The sequence below is a fragment of the Balaenoptera physalus genome (assembly GCF_965194825.1).
Source record: "Balaenoptera physalus genome assembly, chromosome: 15".
In the NCBI taxonomy this organism is placed as follows: domain Eukaryota; kingdom Metazoa; phylum Chordata; class Mammalia; order Artiodactyla; family Balaenopteridae; genus Balaenoptera; species Balaenoptera physalus.
The window spans coordinates 96193529-96215480 of record NC_138894.1 but is presented as its reverse complement, the minus strand read 5'-3'; the positions used below and the strand labels follow the sequence as shown (position 1 = coordinate 96215480).

Genomic DNA, 21952 nt, shown 5'->3' with positions numbered 1-21952 from the left:
GCAATTACTGACAGGCGAGCCGGCAGTGAATCCCACCCTCACTTATGGGAGACGGCCAAAGACCGGCCGCAAGGCAGCTCATGGTGGGACCAGGCCCGGGTCGGGCTCTGAATCCGCCACGGTTCCCCTCCCCCCTCCCCCCGCCCTCCGTGGTGCCCAGGCTGCAGGACGGGCACAGACTTCTGACTATGCATTCGAGGAAAGGACCGCACCGTGGTCTTCCAGCTGCGCCCACTGAACGGGCTGCCGTCAGCGTCGTCTTGCACCTGCGCTGTGGGACGTGCTGGGGCTCGCGGAGCCTGGTACTCAGTCTCACACCTTCCCACCCTCAGCTCTTAGCGCAATGTCTTAAGCACAACAGAAACTCCAAGAAATAATGATTTAAAAATATGAGATGGGAGTGAATGTCTAGAGCCAGAAACTTGTACTACGTTGGCGTGGCCTCAGGATGGATTAGCAGGTTCTAAACAGCCCTCTCATGTGTGGAACTCCGACCGAACAGATGCTGTCTGGCGGTCAAGGGCACCGCCCGGAACCAGAATCCAACGCTCAAATCCCAACTCTGCCCCCACCAGACGCATGACCTTGAGAAAGGCACTCAGCCTTCTGAGGCCTCAGTTTCTTCATCAATAAAATGGGAACTTGATGAGCGGGTCCTCCTCCAAGTGTTTAAGCAGTGTCTGACACCCATTGCCAGCAACGCACACGGCAGCTACTGCCAGTCTCACGGCTGCTGATGGAGCAGGGACGGTTCTGCTGTAATGACTGTCATGAGCTTAAATGCAAGTCATCACTCACCAGACCAAGTCTATAAACCAAAAGTGGCAAAATCCATTAAAACCAAGACTGTTACAGACTCCCAAGGCAACAGAAATAAAAGCAAAAGTAAACAAATGGGACCTAATCAAACATAAGCTTTTACACAGCAAAGGAAACCATAAACAAAACAAAATGACAACCTACGGAATGGGAGAAAATATTTGCAAACGATGCGACCGACAAAGGCTTAATTTCCAAAATATACAAAGAGCTCATACAACTCAATATCAAAAAAATAAACAACCCAATCAAAAAACGGGCAGAGGTTCTAAATAGACATTTCTCCAAAGAAGACATTCAGATGGCCAATAGGCACATGAAAAGATGCTCAAAATCACTAATTATTAGAAAAATGCAAATTGAAATTACAATGAGGTACCACCTTACACCAGTCAGAATAGCCATCATTAAAAAGTCTTCAAATAACAAATGCTGGAGACGGTGTGGAGAAAAGGGAGCCCTCCTGCACTGTTGGTGGGAATGGAAACTGGTGCAGCCACTATGGAGAACAGTATGGAGGTTCCTTAAAAAACTAAAAACAGAGCTACCATATGATCCAGCAATCCCACTCATGGCCACATCTGGAAAAAACTCTAATTCGAAAAGATACATGCACCGCTCTGTTCATAGCAGCACTATTTACAACAGCCAAAGACATGGAAGCAACCTAAGTGTCCATCGACAGATGAATGGGTAAAGAAGATGTGGTACATATATACAATGGAATACTACTCAGCCATAAAAAGAATGAAATACTGCCATTTGCAGCAACATGGATGGACCTAGAGATTATCATACTAAGTGAAGTAAGTCAGAGAAAGACAAATACCATATGATATCACTTATATGTAGAATCTAAAATATGATACAAATGAACTTATTTACAAAACAGAAATAGACTCACAGACACAGAAAAAAACTTATGGTTACCACAGGGGAAAAGGTGTGGGGGGAGATAAATTAGGAGTTTGGGATTAACATATACACACTACTATATATAAAATAGATAAACAACAAGGACCTGCTGTATAGCACAGGGAAATGTATTCCATACCCTGCAATGAACCATAATGGGAAAGAATATGAAAAAGGATATATATATATATATATATGGATAACTGAAACACTTTGCTGTACACCGGAAACTAACACAACTTTGTAAATCAACTATACTCCAATAAAAAACTAAAAAACAAAAGCAAAAACAGAAAACCAAGATCATTAAAGCCTCTGGCTCCTTCCGGGGATCCAGAAATTGGCAGACAGGCTAAGTGATACCTCGGCTCCTCTCGGTGTTTAAAAGGAGAAGGAGGAACCCCAGCCACTGAAGACCACAAATAACCTCTTACAGTGATCAGAGGGCATGCTTCCCTCCCGTAGTCGGAACCGTCCCACGTGGGCACGGCACGGAGCCAGAGATGAAGGGCCAGGCCTAAGAAACGGCTCACTGCACCAGCCAGGGCATTGGGACCACCGGGCTCCCCCGATGCCCCAACCCGGCCCCTCAGAGGACCCCACTGGAGCCTAGGGCGCCGCCGTGGCTCATTCCACGGGTTGGGCGGGTACAGAGGCGGGGATCCTCCAACTGGAGGGGGAGGCCAAGGTGAGAGGACGCTGCCTAAGGAGAGGAACACCAGCCCATCCGTCTGGGGCCTTTGGACTTGGCCAGGGAGGTGAAGGCAAGAGACGGTGCCAGGACCTGGGAGGCTGCCCGCCCGGAGGGGTGCCAGGGAAGGGCCGTGTCACTGCCAAGTCTTTCCTGCTACACTAGGGGCCTCCGTCCGCTTAGAACAGAGCCCCCGCCTTGTCCTCCCCGGGCCACGCCTAAGCCAGGCAGATGGCCCATCCTGCACGGGAACCTGCAGACTGGCCCGCGTCTGCCTAATGGGATTGGGGCGCTGTCCGAAAGGCCCCTGCAAGTCTCGGATGGTCAGGAGATGCAGGCGAGTCTGCATTCCCCTCCGAACCACAACACCCACTGGACGCTATAAATGATGGTTTCAGTACAGAAAAGCAAACAAACTTGATGCTCGAGAGAGACAGCACGTTGATCCTGTGGCCTCGAGCACCCCAGCACCTACGCCTGAAGGTTCTGTGCCCCAAACTCAGGAGCTCCCGTGGTGGTGAGACGGCTGAAGGGGCAGCAGGGCTGAGGTGCTCCTGAGGGACCCTGCGGGCTGTGCCAGGCCGGGGCCACCACCGCTCCCAGCGAGACTCAGCGGGACCAGGCCGGGCACCCAGAACACGCGGCCTCCCAGATGCCCATGAGGACCTGGGCCGCCAGGGCCCCCCAAACCCTCACACACCCAGTCTGAGCCCTCCTCGCTCCTTGCTTCCAAATAATGGTGTGGGTCGAACTGCACCCATTTTACAGGCGAAATCGCCAGAGGCTACCAGAGTGGTCAGGATGGAGAGCTGGGAAGCGGCTGGGAAGCAGGGCCCACTGCCCATCCCTGGTGGGGCCACCTCTCCTCTCTGCTGTCCCGGCTCCACCTTAACGGGGAAACACTGGAAAATAAGTGGGGACGATCTGGCAGAAATCACTGGACCATCAGCATCTAGAGCCCTTTCCAGCTGTTCAGTCCCGTGGCCTTGGGCCTCACTAACTACGCGTGAGCTACAGAGAGGCTCTCAGGGAGGGGTCACCTTCGCCCCCTGGTCTCCGGCGCTCTCCCCGCTCAGGGCGCAAACGCTGAGATTAGCTCAGCACCCGTGGCACCTGGGCCTGGGTCTCCTGCTCATCTGCTCGGACATCTCAGCGCCCTCACTCCAAAGAAACTCACCACATCCTTTGAAATCCCGGAGACCAGTCTTTCAATTCAGCTTAAATCAGCCGATTCCATCCGTAACTGTTTTCTGAGCAGTGATTACACAGCTGTGTGACTGAGCCTCCAAAAGGGCCACGTCCCACGCCCGCCCAGCCACCTGCTCGGCGCCGCGCACGCTCACCGCGGCCCTGGGCCGCGCGGCCCGCGGAGCCAGCCTCACCCGCCCACGTGCCCTCGTTCTGCTTCCACGGTGATGCATTTTCTTGTAAAATTATCAGAAAGAAAAGCTACAGGGTTTTTTTGTAATCTTCATCCACATAGAATAAGTTCCAGAAGAGAACTTACTACTAATACAGCTTCCCTGCCAGCACCTGGACTCTCAGAACGTATTTTCACAAAAATCCAGGAGATGGCTAAAGTCAGATGGACAGCAGTTATAGATCCCTATCGATAATCTGGGACAAGCTACATCTGTCACTTGCTCCTCCAATGACAGAGACATAAGCTCGGATAGATGGGTGTGTGGCTTGCTTGGAAAAGGAGTTTGAATATCTAGTTTACTTTAACCTACAGCAAATTCACTATCATTTTTCAAGACAGAGAACATGACTCTGCAAGAAGCTTTTTGCCTGCAAGTAGTACCTACTTAGGCTGTGCAAAAGGATTTAATGCTGCTTTATTCACCCCCCCTCCTCAGCAGGAGAAAAAAAAGGTGTGGAGGGAGATTTTCTCACCTGCATTTATAAACATAAGTTGTGAGTTGATCCAATTCTCTGTAGTTATTTACAAGGCCACTGTGATATTTATTCCAGAGTGTGTGTGTTTGTGTGTGTGTGCACACATGCACGCGCATGCGTGCATCTATCATAGTGCAGACTTCTACTGATTTGCAGGGGGGGTTGCATGTTGCAATAAACAGACATAATTTAAACATTGTTATTTATAACAAAAATCAATTCCAAGATTCCTCAAGAGCAAACAGTTTCTAGACGCTCTGTGTGGAAGCCCACATCTCTGTGCTTCCTTTCTCCTTTCCTCCCAAAGCCAGAATCTGAATGCTAGTTACTGACAACAACAGAGTAACAACAAGTAAGGAAGTCATGTGGCCAGTTTAGCACCATAGACTTTGGACTGACACAAACGCTAAAAGGTCCCAGAGATGGGAAGGCGGACGGTAGGCTGGGCAGAAGCCTATGAAGGATTGTGACCATACAGCACGCGTGCGCACCGAGAAGCTGTGATTCACTGGTCCTGCTATCACACGTACTGATAGGTGATGAGAAAGATGCAAGTCCAGCTGCCCTCCTGAGGGTGCAGTTAATTAAGGATGAGGGCAGCTACTTCCACCCGTGGAGACCCTCGGGCACATCACTCCCGCTTCCCGGGGTCAACGCTCCTGGAACAGCCATGATTCCAGCTTCAATTCTTAGGCTTTGGATTACAATAACCACTTAGTATAATCTACGTTTACCCACAGTATCACAACTTCTCTGTGCATGCAGCACTTCCCTGACTGGCACATCTTATAAATCACGGGCCGACCCAACAGCGGGCACACACAGACCCCTAGGGATACTCACTCTTGTTGTAGCAGGTGGCCAGCACTCCCTTGTCTGCAGGGCTGGCACTAATGTGCCAGATCTCACCCGCTTGATGGAGGAGCACATTTTTATTTATAATGTTATTCTCATCATCAAAGTCTATGATGTGGACCTACGAACACAAGGAAAGAGAATGTCAGAACCTCACACACTTTCCACATGCCTTCACGGAACACAGTGACTACAGGAATAATCAAATGCATCTTTCACATCTTTACTTAACAGTTATTCTTACTACACTAACAGTATACACTTAAGACAAGTGTGAAATCCCCACAAAGTATTGTTACGTTTTGCAGCTACAGAACCCTGCCCCCCACCACATCAACTCCTAAAGAGACAAGACACCAAAAGCTGCGTCCCCGCCTCGCTTGGTTAGGCCATGGCTGGTGCCAGGGCCAGAGTCGTCCAGGATGGTGCCACCCAGCCAAGACAGTCCCAGACCTGCTGCACAGCTGTGGGAGGTGCACGGGGCAGGGCACTGCTGCCTGAGGAGGCCCAGTCTTAGCCCTGCTCTGCCCACTCTGTAGTGGGCACAATTCAACTCACGTCTGAAACAACTGAGGCAGGAAGGGGTGAGAAAGCACTGCATGTTAGCACATCTTAAACCTCTTCTTAAAAACAAAGCCAACAGCTGTCAACGCTTCTGATCATATAACATTGATTATAATAACATGACATTTTAGCCACTAAATGAAAAGTTACACGTGCTATCGCCATGCTTTTCTGGATAATTTTTAGAGGAATGGAAATCATGTCCACGTTCACTCTCTTATCAACAGCCAAGTCACTGGGAAAAATAAAATCAAACATTTTAAAAATAAATTTATACTTGTAATCATGGATCTGCACAAAGATTCATATCCAAGAATGTTCACTGTGGCACCGACTGTCATAATGAAAAATTAGAAGCCACCTAAATGTCTGGCAACAGGGAATTGTTCAAATAAACTGTAGTACTTGCCTGTAATATAATACTATGAAGCCATCCATCCTACTATAAAAACTATTTAGTGCCAGGGAAAAGGGTCCGTAACATATACCCAAGGGGAAAAGAACCAGTAAAAGAACTGCACACACGCACCACACACTTTCTGTTAAAAAGCAAGCACATCTGAATGAGAGAACCAGAAAGTGACCAGTTACCTTTGGATGGTGGGATTATAGCGGCTTTTCCTTTACTTCTTTGTGGTTTGTTGTTATTTTTAACAGTTTTCATGATCAATATGCACTACTTTGCAGTCAGACAAACATTAAATGCTATTTTAAAAACGTCTCCGTGACACCCGAAGCATCTCCACGCTGCACTTGCTCAGCGCCTCTCACTCTGTTCTCGGCTGCTTCCTTTCAACAGTGTCCTCTTGTGAGAGCAAGCCCTGGTGCCTTAAGGGGTCTCTTTGGACTCAGAGTAGAATTCAAATCCCGCCATTCCCACTTACAGCCTGTGTGACCCCGAGCCTCAGTGTTCCCGAGAATACAATGAAGGTGAAGGGACAAAGCTCCTGGGATTGCTGGGACCAAGGGGTCGTGCAGGGCTGACCTTGGTGGAGGACGCCACACACACTAGCTCCCGCCCTTCTCTGGGGGAGGGAGATTCTAAAAGTTATATGTGAACACAGACTAAAAGGCAATACGCAAAATCAGGCAGAATTCTTGTGTTGTTAGGGTGAACAGGAAATTTTTTTCTTAAGTATTTGACACCTTTCCTCCTTATCAGAAAATCCATGAACACTTAAAAAAGGAGGCACTTAAATGTACCATTCTTCCTCTCCCCAGAGCTCTCCCTCTGCAGTGCCCTGAAGCATCGGGACCACCACACAGGGGAGCACAAGCGCTCTGGCTCCTCCTCCACTGGCTCTGTGGACCCAGGTGCCAGGTGAGCGCACAGCCCCCTGCACACCTGCGGCTCCTGGCTGGGAGCCACCCTGCGAGCCGGACCTCTGACCTCTGCGCCCGCACTCTGCGCTCCTCTGGAGGACCTGCTCCCATCTGGGGAAGGCTCTTCCTTCTTGTGAAGACCAGAAGCACGCGGAGTCCAACCAGGCTCTAGTACGTGATCCCAGCCGGTCTTCCTCTGGGCTCGTTCCTTACACGCTCAGGCACACAGAAGTCAGCCTCTGCCCTAGACACCCCCCAGGTCCACCTCTCCTAGCCTGATACTCTGATACGGTGGCCCTTAACCTTCATCATTCAGCTTGGGAGTCCTAGGATTCCTCCACGTCCTCACCTACAGTAGGCTCATGGACGGGTCCAAAGGATACATCTTCGTGAGATGTTGTAATGCGGGTGCGCTCGGAGAGAATGGTAGGATATCATCACCACAAACAAGTAGGGATCAAAAGAATAATGACTAACATGCAAAATGCGACAGGCACCGAGCTATCTTACACACACTGGTTCCTTTCATCCTAAAAAGAGCCCTGTGATGATATGATAACCTATCGTTATTAGCCACGACTACAGGGGAAGAAACCGAGGTTTACAGAGTTGGAGTATCACGGTTCATTCGGTTAGAAACGGGATTCCAGGGGCTTCCCTGGTGGCGCAGCAGTTGAGAATCTGCCTGCCAATGCAGGGGACACGGGTTCGAGCCCTGGTCTGGGAGGATCCCACATGCCGCGAAGCAACTAGGCCCGTGAGCCACAACTACTGAGCCTGCGCGTTTGGAGTCTGTGCTCTGCAACAAGAGAGGCTGTGACAGTGAGAGGCCCGCGCACCGCGATGAAGAGTGGCCCCCACTCGCCACAACTAGAGAAAGCCCTCGCACAGAAACGAAGACCCAACACAGAAAAAAAATATATAAATAAATAAATAAGTCAGGAGCTCTTTTTAAAAAAAAAAAAGAAACGGGATTCCAGAGCCTGTGCTAAGAGCCTCCACACCGTCGGGGCACGGGATACCCCACCCTCCCCGACACTGGGCTTTGCACTGCAGCAGGGCAGCAAAAGAGTAGCAGGCAGCTCCTGATTCGGAAGAAAGAGACTGTAACTTAACTGCCTGTTCTCAGGGCACCACCCTGTGCCCAGCTCACATAACGTACACAGAAATGTTGTTGCATAAACATATGCAGTTACAGGCCAATTACAAAAACAAGTACTATAGTGGAGAAAACACTATAATTAAGGTGAGTGCAAAAGATTATGGGGGCACAAAAGACAGAACATTTAGTGTTGGCTCAGAGGGTGGGGAAGACGTGTGGTTGTCTGGGTAGTGTGTAAATGTTACTTTAAATTCTTTACGCAATTGCTGAGCTTTTAAAATGCTTCCAACAGCTTGTAATGAAGCTCAAGGTCACGTATTTTGAATTACCATTATTAAAATTTTAAAGTTGAACTTACCAGTGCAGGGCTAAGGGCACAGATGACACTATAAAAATTTAGAAGCCAGAGTTATAAAACTTATTAGGAAGCCTGTAAAGATGATCTTAATCAAGCACCCTCGTCTTCCCGCAGAATCAGGGCTGAGAAAGCTGTCCCTGTCCACAGTACCCGTCACCGGAGCAAGTGACTCCAGGCCGCTGCCCTCTGTGTGCTTCCTTTCCTACTGAACTCAAGGTAAACTCTTAAAAATTCAAAAACAAAAAAAAAAAAATGTGGTAAAATTGGAAAGGAAAAAGCGAAAGCTCGCCTCCGGGGGAAGGTTAAGGATCCTCCCTTCTCGCTTCCAGAAACCGCCCTGGATCCAGCCTCACCAGAAACCCAGCTCTTCCTGATGCTTCCTTAACAGGAGCAGTAAGTTCCTGTAGTCATTAAAGGAGGGGGAAGGATGGGGAGGGGTCGGGGGGAGGGGGGAGACAGGAGGGGGGAAGGGAGGGAGGGGAGGAGGAGGGGCAGGAGGGGGAAGGGGGAGAAATGGAGGCTCAGTCTGCAGTGGGGCTGGGAACCTGAACTTCTAACAAACGCCTCCGGTGATTCTGAGGGTGGCCAAGACAGGACCTGCAGGCAGAGGGGGCACATGAGCAAAGCTGTCCTCAGTCAAAATACAGATACAGAACAATGGAGCTGACACATTAAAAAAAAAAAAAAAAAAGCTTACAAAGGAAAAGAGCCATCGGGGAAAGAAGGCAGCTGTGTTGTCAGCCCCTGGGGGATGTCGGCCTTCTCAGTGACTGCTGAGAGAGGGCCGGCCACCCTGGCGCTCACCCACCTACGCGACAAATCGGGGAGAAGCAACACGCAGAGAGATTCTGCAGGGAAAGCACGGCGCGGAAGCAAACCAACCCCTGCAATGCGAACGCCCTGCCCCGGGCTCTGCCTGAGCTTCCCGCTGGACCAGAGGAGCACCGCCTCCCCGGAGAGCCCCCCTTGTCACAAAGGAGAGCTCAGGGAGGGGAAGACCCCGGAAGTGCCCGTCCCGCTGCAAACGCAGGCAGGGCAGAATCAAAGGCACAGAAAACAAAGCAGCTCTCGGGACAGAGAAAGGCCGGCAACCGTGACAGGTCCTCAAAGCTTCCCAGAAACAGCCGAGCTGAATTAAGCAGCACTGACTCAGGTGAGGGGCGCTTTCTAGGGATTAACGGTTGCCAGCGAGGAGCTGACGGCCTGAGGCAAAGCTGGGGCGGGGCCCAGAAACCCTACCAGCCACCCCTCCCTCCCCAGGCAGGGCGGAGCTCCGGAGGGCGGGGCTTCAGAGCTGGGCTGAGGTCACGTGACGCCACTGTCACTGTCACAGCTGGCACTGCAGGTGCTTCGGGGCAGGGGCGGCACCTCCTCCCACAGGGGCATCAGCCGTGGAGGCGCCACAGCAAGCGTCCAGGACGCGCCCTCGCCCAGCCGAGCTTTACGGTTCACGGCACGTGCAAGCGAGGAGGACGCGGGGGAGGGGAGCTGGGGGCTTAGTGGTCCTCCTGCCGCATTTCAGCAGGGCCCCCGGGAGAAACAGCGTGGCTGCTCAGAGCCGATCCCTCCGTTTGGAAATTGGGGCCAACAGCACCCGCCCTGCCCACTGAGGGCGCAGCGGACACCACCCGTCTGCACTCCCTGTCTGGCCCTCAGTCCCCCGTGGCTCACAGGCCAGGACCCCCATCATTATCTTTCTCTCTCACCAGCTCACGGCTGGAGGCGGCTGGGAGCACGTCCCAAGGAGGGGAATGACAGACACACAGCACACAGCACTGCAGACGGGGACACACACGACACCGCTGACGGGAGGGGACACAGAGGGGAAGCCCCTGTCCACCCTCACTGCAGGGAAGCAAGCGGGAGACAGGGCAAAGGAGACAGGGGCAGTCAGCGAGAAGGCCCTCACCATTTTAAAACGCAGGTGGTAATGGTGTGATAACAATAACACTGTGGGAAACCAGAGGGACAACCGGACTTCCTCTGGAGACAGAAGGAAATAGGGATGCTGCGCTCCCCTCCCACAGGGCATCCTCTCCCGGGGGCAGGTGCCTCTGGAAACACGTGTCACACGTGGGAGGAAGCATGTGGCACACATGTAGGGAACCACGCACATCACATGCGAGACCTGTGTCTCACGTACGAGAGAAACACATGTCACGTGTGGGAGGAAACATACTATATGTGAGGGGAAGCACTGTCACGTGTGAGAGGAACACACATGTGACATGAGCAGAACAGGCACGCATGTTTGAGATGAAACCTGCACGCCGAGCGTGAGGGCTGTTTCCGGCGGCACAGGTGTCCACGCACGCGGCCTGGCCCTCCTGCTCCCTCTCGCCTCTCCCTTCTCCCTGGGCTCCCTCCCCGGGAATGAGCCAAAGTACTATGAAAACACAGGCCCACCGGCAAGTGACACAACTCATCACAGCCTGAAGGCCTCAGCTCAGACGCCCCCTTCTCTGTGACGCTGGCTCTGATGCCACCAGGAAGAAATAGGTGTCCTTCCGGCCACGTGCCACTCTGCCTGGACCTCTCTCCTCAGTGTCACTGCAATTATCTGCACATCTATGTCACCGCATCATTGGAAGCTGAACTCGGGGCACAAATGTATCTGTTCCTTCTGTGAGTCTCACACGTAACACAGTGAGAGGAATCAGAGTCCTGTCACCACACTAAATAAGCATTGCTGAGCAAATGAATGAATGAGTGAGTGAGTGAATGAATGACTGTCCCAACAAGGCCACGTACCTTTCCCAGAAACAGAAAAGGAAACACCAGCAGGTCAGAAACACTCTTTCATTCCCATCATCTGGATTCACAGCCAAAAGACCACCACAGGTGAAGAGTGTAAGAGAAAGTTATAAACCTCAGCCTCCGCCCTTTAATTCAACCGTGGCCAGAAAAAAATAACTGAAGCCAGAGACTACAAGCCTGAATCAGCAGCTTAAGGAGGGCTTTGAAAGGAAAGAGCCGGCAGAGGACACAGTGGCTCTGCACCTAGCACTCAAGGAGCCTTACACACTGGAGGATGCGGCAGAGGTTACCAAGAGTTACGCACTTGTTACCATTAACTATCGAACTTCTCTGGACCTTACCATTGGAAAGTTGGATTTCTAAGACTGATTTTTAAGAAGAACCAAAGTCTCTCATCTAATATGAAAATGTTTCTTTCACTAGGCCCACAGACCGACGGCCCGTATTCTAAAAGCCGGGACTGTTCCCGTAGAGAGTACATTTGATAAACAGGCATATGGAGCCGTAAACTACGTTTGTCAGGAGGCTGATGTCCCCTCTGGCTTAGATAATTACAATCCGCTATGACAGGGCCACATAAGAGATGCTCCCTGACACTGGTTAGCGATGCAGATGCTTGGGCCCGCCCCCGAGATTATCTTGCTTCACAAAGGATTTCAGGAAGATTAAAGCACTTTATGTCATTTGGGGCTGATCCTTTCTTACTATCATAACCAAATGGTGTACAGTTTTGCCTGATAAAACCAGGTACAATGTAACTTATTAATGCCTTACACTACCTCATTTTGTTTTTAATTCACGTGTTTCTGTCAGCTTTTAATATTTTCTAGAAAAAATTTATAAGCATCCCTCATTAAATAATAATAACAATTTCTTTCTTTTCTTAAGAAGTTTAAAAACTGATGATCAGGAATCCCCTGGTGGTCCAGTAGTTAGGACTCTGAGCGTTCACCACTGAGGGCGTGGGTTCAATCACTGGTTGGGGAACTAACATCCTGAAAGCCGCGCGGCACGGCCAAAAAATAAAAAAATAAAAACTGATGTTCTACCAAGAAGGTCAATGGTACAGGCCTGGAGCTGGGTGGAATTGAAACCCAAGTAGATGAGAAAAAGGCAGTTAGTCGTCCACCTGGCTCTGTCCCCAGGCCTCTAACACCTCCCCCATCACAAACTTCGCCCATCCATCCCCAGAGGAAGCAGCTGTGCCTCCTGTCACCAGCTCCCTGTGCTGTCACCTGGTTAGCCTTCCCCTCTCCCCCAGGCTGCACGGTGCCGTCACGGGGTTTCCTCTTGCCCTGTGAGACAGCCACGCTAACTGTCTTTATAAATAAATCATTCCCATCCGACATTTTCCAGGAGGAAAGTAACACATACACATACACACATGTTCAGAAAACTGGAAATTATAAAGAAACAATTTACATCACATTCACATTCCCTGAAGATAACCATGGCTCAAATTTCGAGCCCTTTTGACCTATTTCTAGTCTTTATTCTATGCAGAGATTCAATTTTGTACTTTATCTACTTTTTTTATAGAGGTATAATTGACAAAACACTACATTAGTTTCAGGTGTACAATGGAATGATTCGATATTTGTATATATTGCAAAACAATCTACCTTTTTTTTTTTTTTACACAATAGTGATCACACAGTATACACAAATCTTAACATTTCACAGAATCACCTAAGAATTTTTAGGTTGTAACGCTTCTGAGGAGACTCAGCTTTTCACGCGTGCAGGGAGTGAGCACTATGCCCAGTGGCCGGGCTCAGCCAGGTTAATCATGGGAATCTGCCATCATGGATGGGAGTGCCATAGGGTCCAACCTACTACCTGCACGATGTGATCGCTTCTCGTGTTTTCACCATTCTATGCACCAATACGATATTATCCCTTGTATATAAAGCTTTTTTGATGTTTTGAGTGTAAGAATTACGTGTTCAATGATATGAACATTTATTTATGAAGCTCTAGGTGTATACCATCAAATTAGCTGCCATAATGACTATGCCAACATAAAGTCCCTCATCAGCATGGGAGAGTGAGGATTTCACCACACCCCATGTGGCACCGAATACTCTTGGACAGCGATTTTAACACCATTCCCCCCCCCAGTGACAACAGTAACTGGATGGGGGCTGCACCACGTGACGCCGCCTGATGTGCGTTTCCCCAAGATCAAAGGCAGTGCATATCTCCACAACATCCACGGCACCTGTGGACAGCCCTACCTCTAGTTGAGGATGAGGAAGACGAAGCCTGGCAAGGTTAATCCATTCGCTCAAGGTCACGCTTCTGTGTCAAGCCGTGGACTGAACCTCAACCTTGTGAGTATCCAACAGCCTTTCCACTATAGTGGCCAGGACAGCACATGGGTTACACCCTGTATATCTCCCTGGACCGACTGGCAGCGACAGCCTGGAACTCTATGCTGCGATGGGATTATGGCCTCGTCCAGGCTCAGCTAGAGAGAGTGCTGTGAGCCATCAGAGCAGTCGACCACGGGCTGGGGTCAAAGGGGTGATGCTGACCTCGTACCCTGCGTTGCTTCTCAACCACTTACACGGTGAATCCTACACATACACAAAACCAAAACACGAAACTACGGCAGTAATGCTACACAGAATAAGTTTAAATTATTTAATTCAATCATCACATACAGTTGGCTATGTAAATCCCAATGAAAGGTTTATTTTGTTTGTGTGGCATTAATTTTCTCAAATGTTGCTTGAAAAATCAAGAATGAAATGGTTATAAAACTAAGAACAGGCTTAGTAATTAACATGTATACATTTGTCAAAAATAGTTACCTGATTATCATATTTTAGAGACTGCGTCCCAACCAGAAACCGAATGGCATCTGTTTCTGCCGTTTGAGGTGTGAGAGCACGTGCCTGCAGGAGGGAAGGAAAATGCACACACATGTATGAAGGTGGATCTAACAGACAGATTAGAAAGGCAGTTGCCTCTTCTACTGCTGATGGAGTAGCAACTGGTACAGAGCGCCTGCAAGGCAATTTAGAACCATGCACGAAGAGCCCTCAACTCTTGTACACTTTGTGACACAACAATTCCACTTCCAAAGTATATCTGGAAACAATTGTAAGTGGGCACAAAAATTAAGCGATAAAGATATAAATTGTGTTTTTTAACAAAACCATTATTTATTTTCAACAGTAATTGATTGGTTGAACAAATTATTCTTCAATAACAGAGCAGAAAATGGCTCCCAGTGATGGCAGAACAGGTGGTTTAAGCCAAGCCTCCTGCAGAGCCAGCTGGAAAAACTAAACCAAAAAGTCTGAGTTTGTTTCAAGGCTTCAGAAAGCTGCCACAGTCATGAAATGCAGGCTCCAGGAAAGGAGAGAAGTTAGAGGAGGGCTGACCTCCTACCCACTTTCACCTGGAGGCCCTCGTCCATTTGGCACCGGCGGCAGAGCGGTGAGGCTGACGAGAGCTGCTTACAGGCTCCCAGAGCCGGGCGAACGGAGCGCAGGGTCCTCGGGGGAGGAGGGGCCAGCAGAGCCCCGAGGCTTTGGGCTGGGACCCTCCCCACCCCGGTCACAGGGCTGGGACCCTCCCCACCCCGGTCACAGGCCTGGGACCCTCCCCACCCCGGTCACAGGCCTGGGACCCTCCCCACCCCGGTCACAGGCCTGGGACCCTCCCCACCCCGTCACAGGGCTGGGACCCTCCCCACCCCGGTCACAGGCCTGGGACCCTCCCCACCCCGGTCACAGGCCTGGGACCCTCCCCACCCCGGTCACAGGCCAGGCGCGAGGGTGAACTAGTGTGAGATGAACCTGCTCAGCCTGGAGCTCCAGGTCACCTCAGCCCTGGAGTGGATCTCAGGTGACCTGAGCCCACGGCACTCCTGTGCCCGCCCGCCGCCTGCCCCGGACACCTCGCCCAGCCCGGTCTGGAGCTCACTTTTCAGAGGCGAAGGCTTCTCTCCTCTCTTCTCAGACTCTGGGAAACCATACAAAAGCAGGAAGGAGAATGAAGAGCGCAAACACAAACTCTGCCTTCAATGAAACGCGGAAACATCTGTAATCCAAACGCGCCCTGAGAACAAAGCCTCCAGGCGGCGAAGGCCGCAGCTGAGAGAAAACACTGCAGAGGACGCTGGCAGCGACACCCCAGACACAGGCGGGGGCAACACCAGGAACCGCCCGGAGCGGGTGGCAGAAACAGGTGCCCTGCACACGCTGGGGCAAGAACAAGAGCAGGGCTGGGGACGGGCTGGCATCTCCTCGGGAGCAGCCTGGGCTCCGTGGGGCCGAGTGGGAGGCCGCACAGCGGGGACGCCGGACTCTGCCAGACTCCTTGGCCTTGGGGTAAATGGCAGCTAAGGGGTTTACTCAACAAAGCCCTTAGCTGCAAGAACTCCTGTCGGCCTGGGCGTGGGCCTGGCCCACCTCCACCTACAGAGCCTACAGCGCGCTGCACGCAACGGCTCAGCCCTAGACATGATCTGGGCGCCAGCACGGGAGCCCTGCAAGGGCACCACGAGGAGGGACCGGGGAGGGGGAGGAGACAACGGGAAAAGGCGTCAGAAGATGCAAGCATTAGGCGGATGCTGCCGCAGAAGAGCCAGAACCCGTGATTATACACACGGACACTCACCTACGAAACTCAATGGAGCAATCACCTCTTCAAAAGCGAGGGAGAAAACCAGAAAAGACTCGAGAGGGAAGGCAAGACAACCCCAGACAACTGAACCTGAGCCGACACAGCTGGAGGAACTGAAAACCAGACCCAATGCTGGAAGGACGCAAAGACAGAAACCCCAACGAATAATGTATGCAATATCTGAAGATACAACAAATCCATAGAATGAAGCTATAAGATGGCTTTGTGCTTAAATTTGTCACTGTTAAAATGCAGTGTCTTCGTACATTGGGTTAGAAGCAGCAGATCCACTGGCTACTTGATCACAGTTATTGTACATCCTATAAAATAATCTTCCACCCTTTGAGAAAAACGGTCCTAGAACTCACCCAAGATTTGATATATTACTTGTCTTACTACTGTAAACAGATTTCCAGTCATCATTTTGCAGAGCAAGTGTCATAGGAACAGCACACCCCAGACCATCTAGAGGCTATGGTAATGGAAACACAAGAACTTAGGCACTTGGCTCAAAGGGATGCAGAACAAGGAAGTGGAAACTCCAGGAGGAGAAACCAGCACCGGGTGCACAGCTAGTACGTACGGCACTAACCAGGCAATCCAGGACACGCACACAAAGATAAGGTAAGGGACTGAACTCAAAATTCAAATTTTCACATGTCGAGCACATGTTGTGCTCGACATGTGACAGAAGGAACTGTTAGCTTTTTCACTTCCTAATTTTTTCTAATCAGATCTTATGTAAATATAACTTTTGCCTTTGGAATTAGGAACCCAGAAAGGGGATGGCTTTAGGGGCATTCTTGTCTTAGACTTGTTTTATATGACAATTTCAGTTTAAAAATTTTATCTGTACTAACCAGAGGAGATATTCATTGTGCTACAAGTCTGGTAAGAAACATGAAATAAATGCTTTGATACCGCTGATGTGAATCCCATTGACATAACTAAGGCCAGCAAAATTGTTCTTCGGATTTTGTGTCTCCAAGTTAGAAAGTTTGAAACATGTTGGCAATTAGAAAAGTAAATATTTCTTGAAATTTAAAAAAAAAAAAAAATTCAAATTTTTTCTGCGCAAAAATCCTGAAAAGCTGGCTAAACAAGTCATAGAACCCTACTTGAATCAGCAGTCAACAATGTAATTAGAAAAACGAGAAACCTGAGTACAGATTTGGCAAAAGATTGTAATTAACTATATTGGGAGTCTGAAGGAAGACATGAGAGCATAGAAAAAGCCAAAAATCCTCACGTGCCATGCCATCCTGTCACCAGGTTATATCGAGAGATAAAAGCAAGAAGGTAAAGACTAGAAGAAACACTTTAAAATGTTGAAAGTGGTTGTTCTCAAGAACTCAGATAAGATGGAAAGGGAGTGCTTAGGGCTGGCTGATTTTAATCAGATTTTCAGCCACTGACTGCTTAAACAACTCGTAAGAATTACTTGTTTTAAAAGTTTTAAATACACAAAAAGAAAAAGAACTAAAATCATGAACGCAAGTCAAAACGTTGCAGAAACACGGATGTGCTTGGCATTTTCTCATTTTAACGGCCCCTCTAGGCCGGTCTTCTGCCTATTATTTGCACAGTGGTGCCTCATTTTACCCTCCAAGCCTCATCACCTTCAGTCAGTGGTCAATAATCAGATCCCCATCTTCTACGTAAACTATTCTCCACAGTGATTTAAACATCACTGACAACCAAACCTCCACTATAACTTACGGTTCTTTTATGTTTACTGCAGTAATGGTTCTTCAAATTCAAGAAAGCCATGGTCCACAGAGCTGTGTAAAGTAAACAAGTGCAAAAATCAGCTACTTCTTTTAACATAAAAAATAAATTTTAAAAAAAGATAAAGAGATTCAGATAAAATGCTTGATGCCCAAGGCAAGGATCTACTCCGTTGATTTGTCAAAATCCCAGGAAACAACATTTCAGTTACCTCAAAGATCCAACAGTGAAGATCAAAACCTCCGGGTTACTTAGGAGATTACTTAAGAAGATCAAAAAGTTATTAAGTAGCATTGGAAGAAGATGCACACTTTAGGTAGCACAAGGTCAGAGAACCTTCTCTCTCCCCCTGTGCACCCTCTGGATGCACCATCTGGATGTACCCACAGGTGTACCTTGTTAAGGAGAAAGCGGTTTAACTTTGTGGTTAAGGAGCTTTGAAGTCAGTTTGGGTTTAAAACCTACCTAGGTTAGAATCCCTAGCTAAGCAGCCATAGACCACAGGAAAAAGAGCATCTACCGATACGACTGCTGTGAGAATTAAACAAAATATATGTACGGTGTTAAGCAGAGTGCCTGACACACAGTTAAGTTCTCAATAACTGGTCGTTAAGGCACCAGTCTGTGTGATAGAGCCAGCTGTCAAGCCCTGTAACAGTTCATGACTCATAGGACACTAAGACACTGCCTTGTGTGGAATTTATCTGTAAGAATTTTGTCTCATTATAATAATCAGAACAACATTTACTGAATGCTTATTATATGCCAGGTAGTGTTCTAAGTGCTTGAATTAAATGTATTAACTCATTTAATTTCATAACAGCCACAAGGGGGAGATGCTCATTTTCCCATTTTACTGACAAGGAAACTGAGGCCCAAGGTCACACCGTAAGTGCTGGAGCCAGGATTTAAACCTCAGGAGTTTCAGTGGTGTCCAGGCTTTTAGTAACTAACACTGCTGCTTCTCTCACTGTACGTTTCTTGAAAGCAGAAATCATGTATGGTTTTAACACACATTAGCTGCACACAATTAAGTATCAAGTACTTATACAGCTATGAACTGTGTTTTTATTTCTCTGTAACTGTCCCTCAGCGCCTCAAGCATAACAGGTCCTCAAAAGCCATTTGAATAAACAGAAACCAATACCGAGCTGAAACAGGCCCAGCTCAATGCGACCTACCTGCCCTTCTAGCTCATCCCTTACCCCGCTCCCCCCCTCTCCTTCACTCTGTCCACACAGGCTCTCTCCCTGTCCTTCCAGACTGCCACGTGCATCCCCTAGGAGAACCACTGCTACACTAGGGGGGTCCACTCATCTCAGCCCTTCGCTGAGCACCAACTGTGCCACGGTCACGGCAAACAGGCACTGGAGAGTACAGGACGAGAAGGAAACAAGAAGCAGGGGAGACAGGTGAAATTCCAGCAGACGTCAGCATTAGGGGAAGCTGGGTGAAGGGGACACAGGAACTTTCCGTGTATCTTCGCAACTCTTAGTGTAGATTTAACATTGTGTCAAAATTAAACGTCCCTCCCCCCCAAAAAAATGGAGTGCCTCCTTCCAGGAACGCCAATGCTGGAGGAAAGGTACACAAGCAAATACACCGAAGTGAGTGGTGAGAATCAGGCCACAAGGAACGCCCGGGGCTGAGGGGAGGCGGCGGGGGCTCCCAAGCCCGGGGGTCGCGGGCAGAACCGCTGCGCCCCCCGTGTGTCACGCAGGCCCCTGGCCCGTCCTGGATGACCACGGCCTCTGGCCCCCGAATCCCCCGTGACCTCGGCTGCACCGGCGTCGCGGGGCCCTGCTGTCACTCACCTGGAACTCCAGGCCGTAGATCACCGGCGCGTCGTCCTCCATGCTGCGGCGGCTCACTCGCCTAAGGCCGGTCCCCGGAGCGGGCGCGCCCCTCCTCAGGGCCCATTCATTCCCTCCAGCCCCGGCGGCGCCGAACCGGAACTATTTCTGGCCCACCCCGGCTTCCGTAGGGCTCACTTCCTGTGTTCTCCTGATGAGTCATCAATGCGCTTCTCGCCGGCGGCCAATGGCGGCAGCGCCGGGCTCTTGCGCATGCTCACTTGGCTCCCATCCGGGCTCTCGGCTCCCATCCGGGCTCTCAGCTCCTAGGCCCCGGAGAGTGGGACCTCGAGGGGAGGCCCGGCCTGGGGACTCCCGCGGGGAGGCGGGGGCGGGGCGGAGCGGAGCCGGCCCGGCCCGGCCCGGCTCGCAGTTATGGCCGCCCGGCGGTCTGCAGCTCGGGGCCCTCCCTGCTCCATCGCCCCAGAGGGAATGGCTCCCCTGGGGCTGTGACGCTGTCGTTGGACGGCTGGGCGCCGGGACGCATGCTTTGTAGGCACTGTCGTTAAGTTCTTCGCTCCAGCCTTACGGCCAAGGCATCATTCTTAAATTTTGCAGATGGGCCGCTGCAAATTTCAGTGACAGTTGAGGGCACAGAGGGGTTAAGTTGCGGGGCTAGGGTATGTGCCTGGCCTGTCAGACTTAGGTAGGCCGGGACCAGGATCCTTAAAGTCAGGGACGGGGCTAGTTCATATCTGCAGGCGCCAGGCGGTGTGTGTGGAGTGGCCAAGGGATCGCACTGCCAGGGCTGGGGTGATGCCTGGCATCGAACCACTGGCATTGTTTGGCAGCATTTGCCTCTGTAGGGAGCCTGGTGGGAAGATCCTGGGGTCCCTGGATCTCCAAGGCCTGTCATGCTGGAGAGGTTGCCCCGCTCAGGCAGTACTCCTAAAGTGCCTGCCTTGACATTAGGCGATGCCTTTGGCAGACAGGAATGACATTGCATGGAGTCCCAAAATCCCCATAGCTGAACCTCCTTCACTAACCTGGGTCCCATAGGTTTCCAGGACCATGCACCTCTCCTCCATCTGTGTGACCATTTAACTTTTCTCTCTTCCCTTAATCTTCGTTTCAAATAACGAGGTCTGGAACAGGTATATGAAAAGATGTTTGATACCACTGATCATCAGGGAAATGCAGATGAACCACAATGAGCTATCACCTCACACCTGTTAAAATGGTTGTCATCAAAAGGTTAAAAGATAAGTGTTGGCAGGATTGGAGAAAAGGGAACCTTTGTACACTGCTGGTGAGAATGTAAATGGATACATCAACTATGGTAAACAGTATGGAGATTCCTCAAAAAATTAAAAATAGAGCTACCGTATGATCTCACAATCCCACTTTTGAGATCCGAAGAAAATGAAATCCCTATCTTGAAGAGATATCTGCACTCCATGTTCACTGCAGGATTATTTGCAGTAGCTGAGACATGGAAACAACCTAAATTGTGTGTGTGTGTGTGTGTGTGTGTGTGTGTGTGTATGCACACACTCAGCAAGGGCTCACTGCCCTATGCCCATAGAAGACAATAGTATGGTACCAGCTTTTGAGAAAAGAATGAGCTTTATTGTGAGGTTGACCAGTAAGGAAACGGAAGACAGGTCTCAAATCTGTCTCCCCAGTCCAACGTTCGGGGTGAAATTTAAGGGGTCAGGGAAATTTCAAACTTGGAAGCTGATTGGTTAGCCTCAAATCAGTCCATATAAACTACCGGTGCTGCTGGAAGCCAGATTTTCCTTATTGAAAGATTTCTTGCCTCATAAAGGGCTCCAGCGACATTTCTATTTGAGTTCTGTAGACTGAAGATTCTTTGGGGGTCATCCTGGAGACACGTGCAGTGCTGTCTGTAAAATAACTCAAGGTTTGATTAATCAATTTAAGGAGAATAAGCAGTTTAAGCTGGTCAATGTTTTTTAACGTGCTTTTTCATATATATAATGAAATATTATTCAACCTTAAAATGAAGGAGGTCCTGGGCTTCCCTGGTGGCGCAGCGGTTGAGAATCTGCCTGCCAATGCAGGGGACACGGGTTCGAGCCCTGGTCTGGGAAGATCCCACATGCCGCGGAGCAAGTGGGCCCGTGAGCCACAACCACTGAGCCTGCGCGTCTGGAGCTTGTGCTCCGCAACAAAGAGAGGCTGCGACAGTGAGAGGCCCGCGCACCGTGATGAAGAGTGGCCCCCACTTGCCGCAACTAGAGAAAGCCCTTGCACAGAAACGAAGACCCAACACAGCCAAATATATATATATAAATAAAAATAAAAATTAAGAGCTTTAAGATATAATTTTAAAAAAATCAGACATTCTAAAAAAAAAAAAAAAAATGAAGGAGGTCCTGTCGTTTGTGACAACATGAATGAACCTAGAGGACATTGTGCTAAGTGAAATAAGCCAGATACAGAAAGACAAATACAGTATGATTCCACATACATGTGGAATCTAAAAG

At 49.7% G+C, this 21952-nt stretch overlaps 1 protein-coding gene across 5 annotated transcripts in view; it reads right to left on the bottom strand.

Moving 5' to 3' along the window:
- The window catches only part of EIPR1 (EARP complex and GARP complex interacting protein 1), an 85369-nt gene extending 65739 nt beyond the window's left edge, over positions 1-19630 (bottom strand). Inside the window, exons 1-3 of one of the 5 annotated variants that reach the window (XM_082427061.1) lie at positions 19464-19630; positions 14100-14183; positions 5168-5300 (exon numbers count right to left, since the gene is read on the bottom strand). In XM_082427061.1, coding sequence (XP_082283187.1) covers positions 5168-5300; positions 14100-14183; positions 19464-19505 — 259 coding nt within the window. In that variant the 5' untranslated portion in view covers positions 19506-19630. Of the gene's footprint in view, positions 1-5167; positions 5301-14099; positions 14187-19463 lie in introns of those variants that run through there. The other 4 variants (XM_082427062.1, XM_082427066.1, XM_082427064.1 and 1 more) reach the window with 4 other exon arrangements.
- Between the last annotated feature and the right edge of the window lie 2322 nt (positions 19631-21952).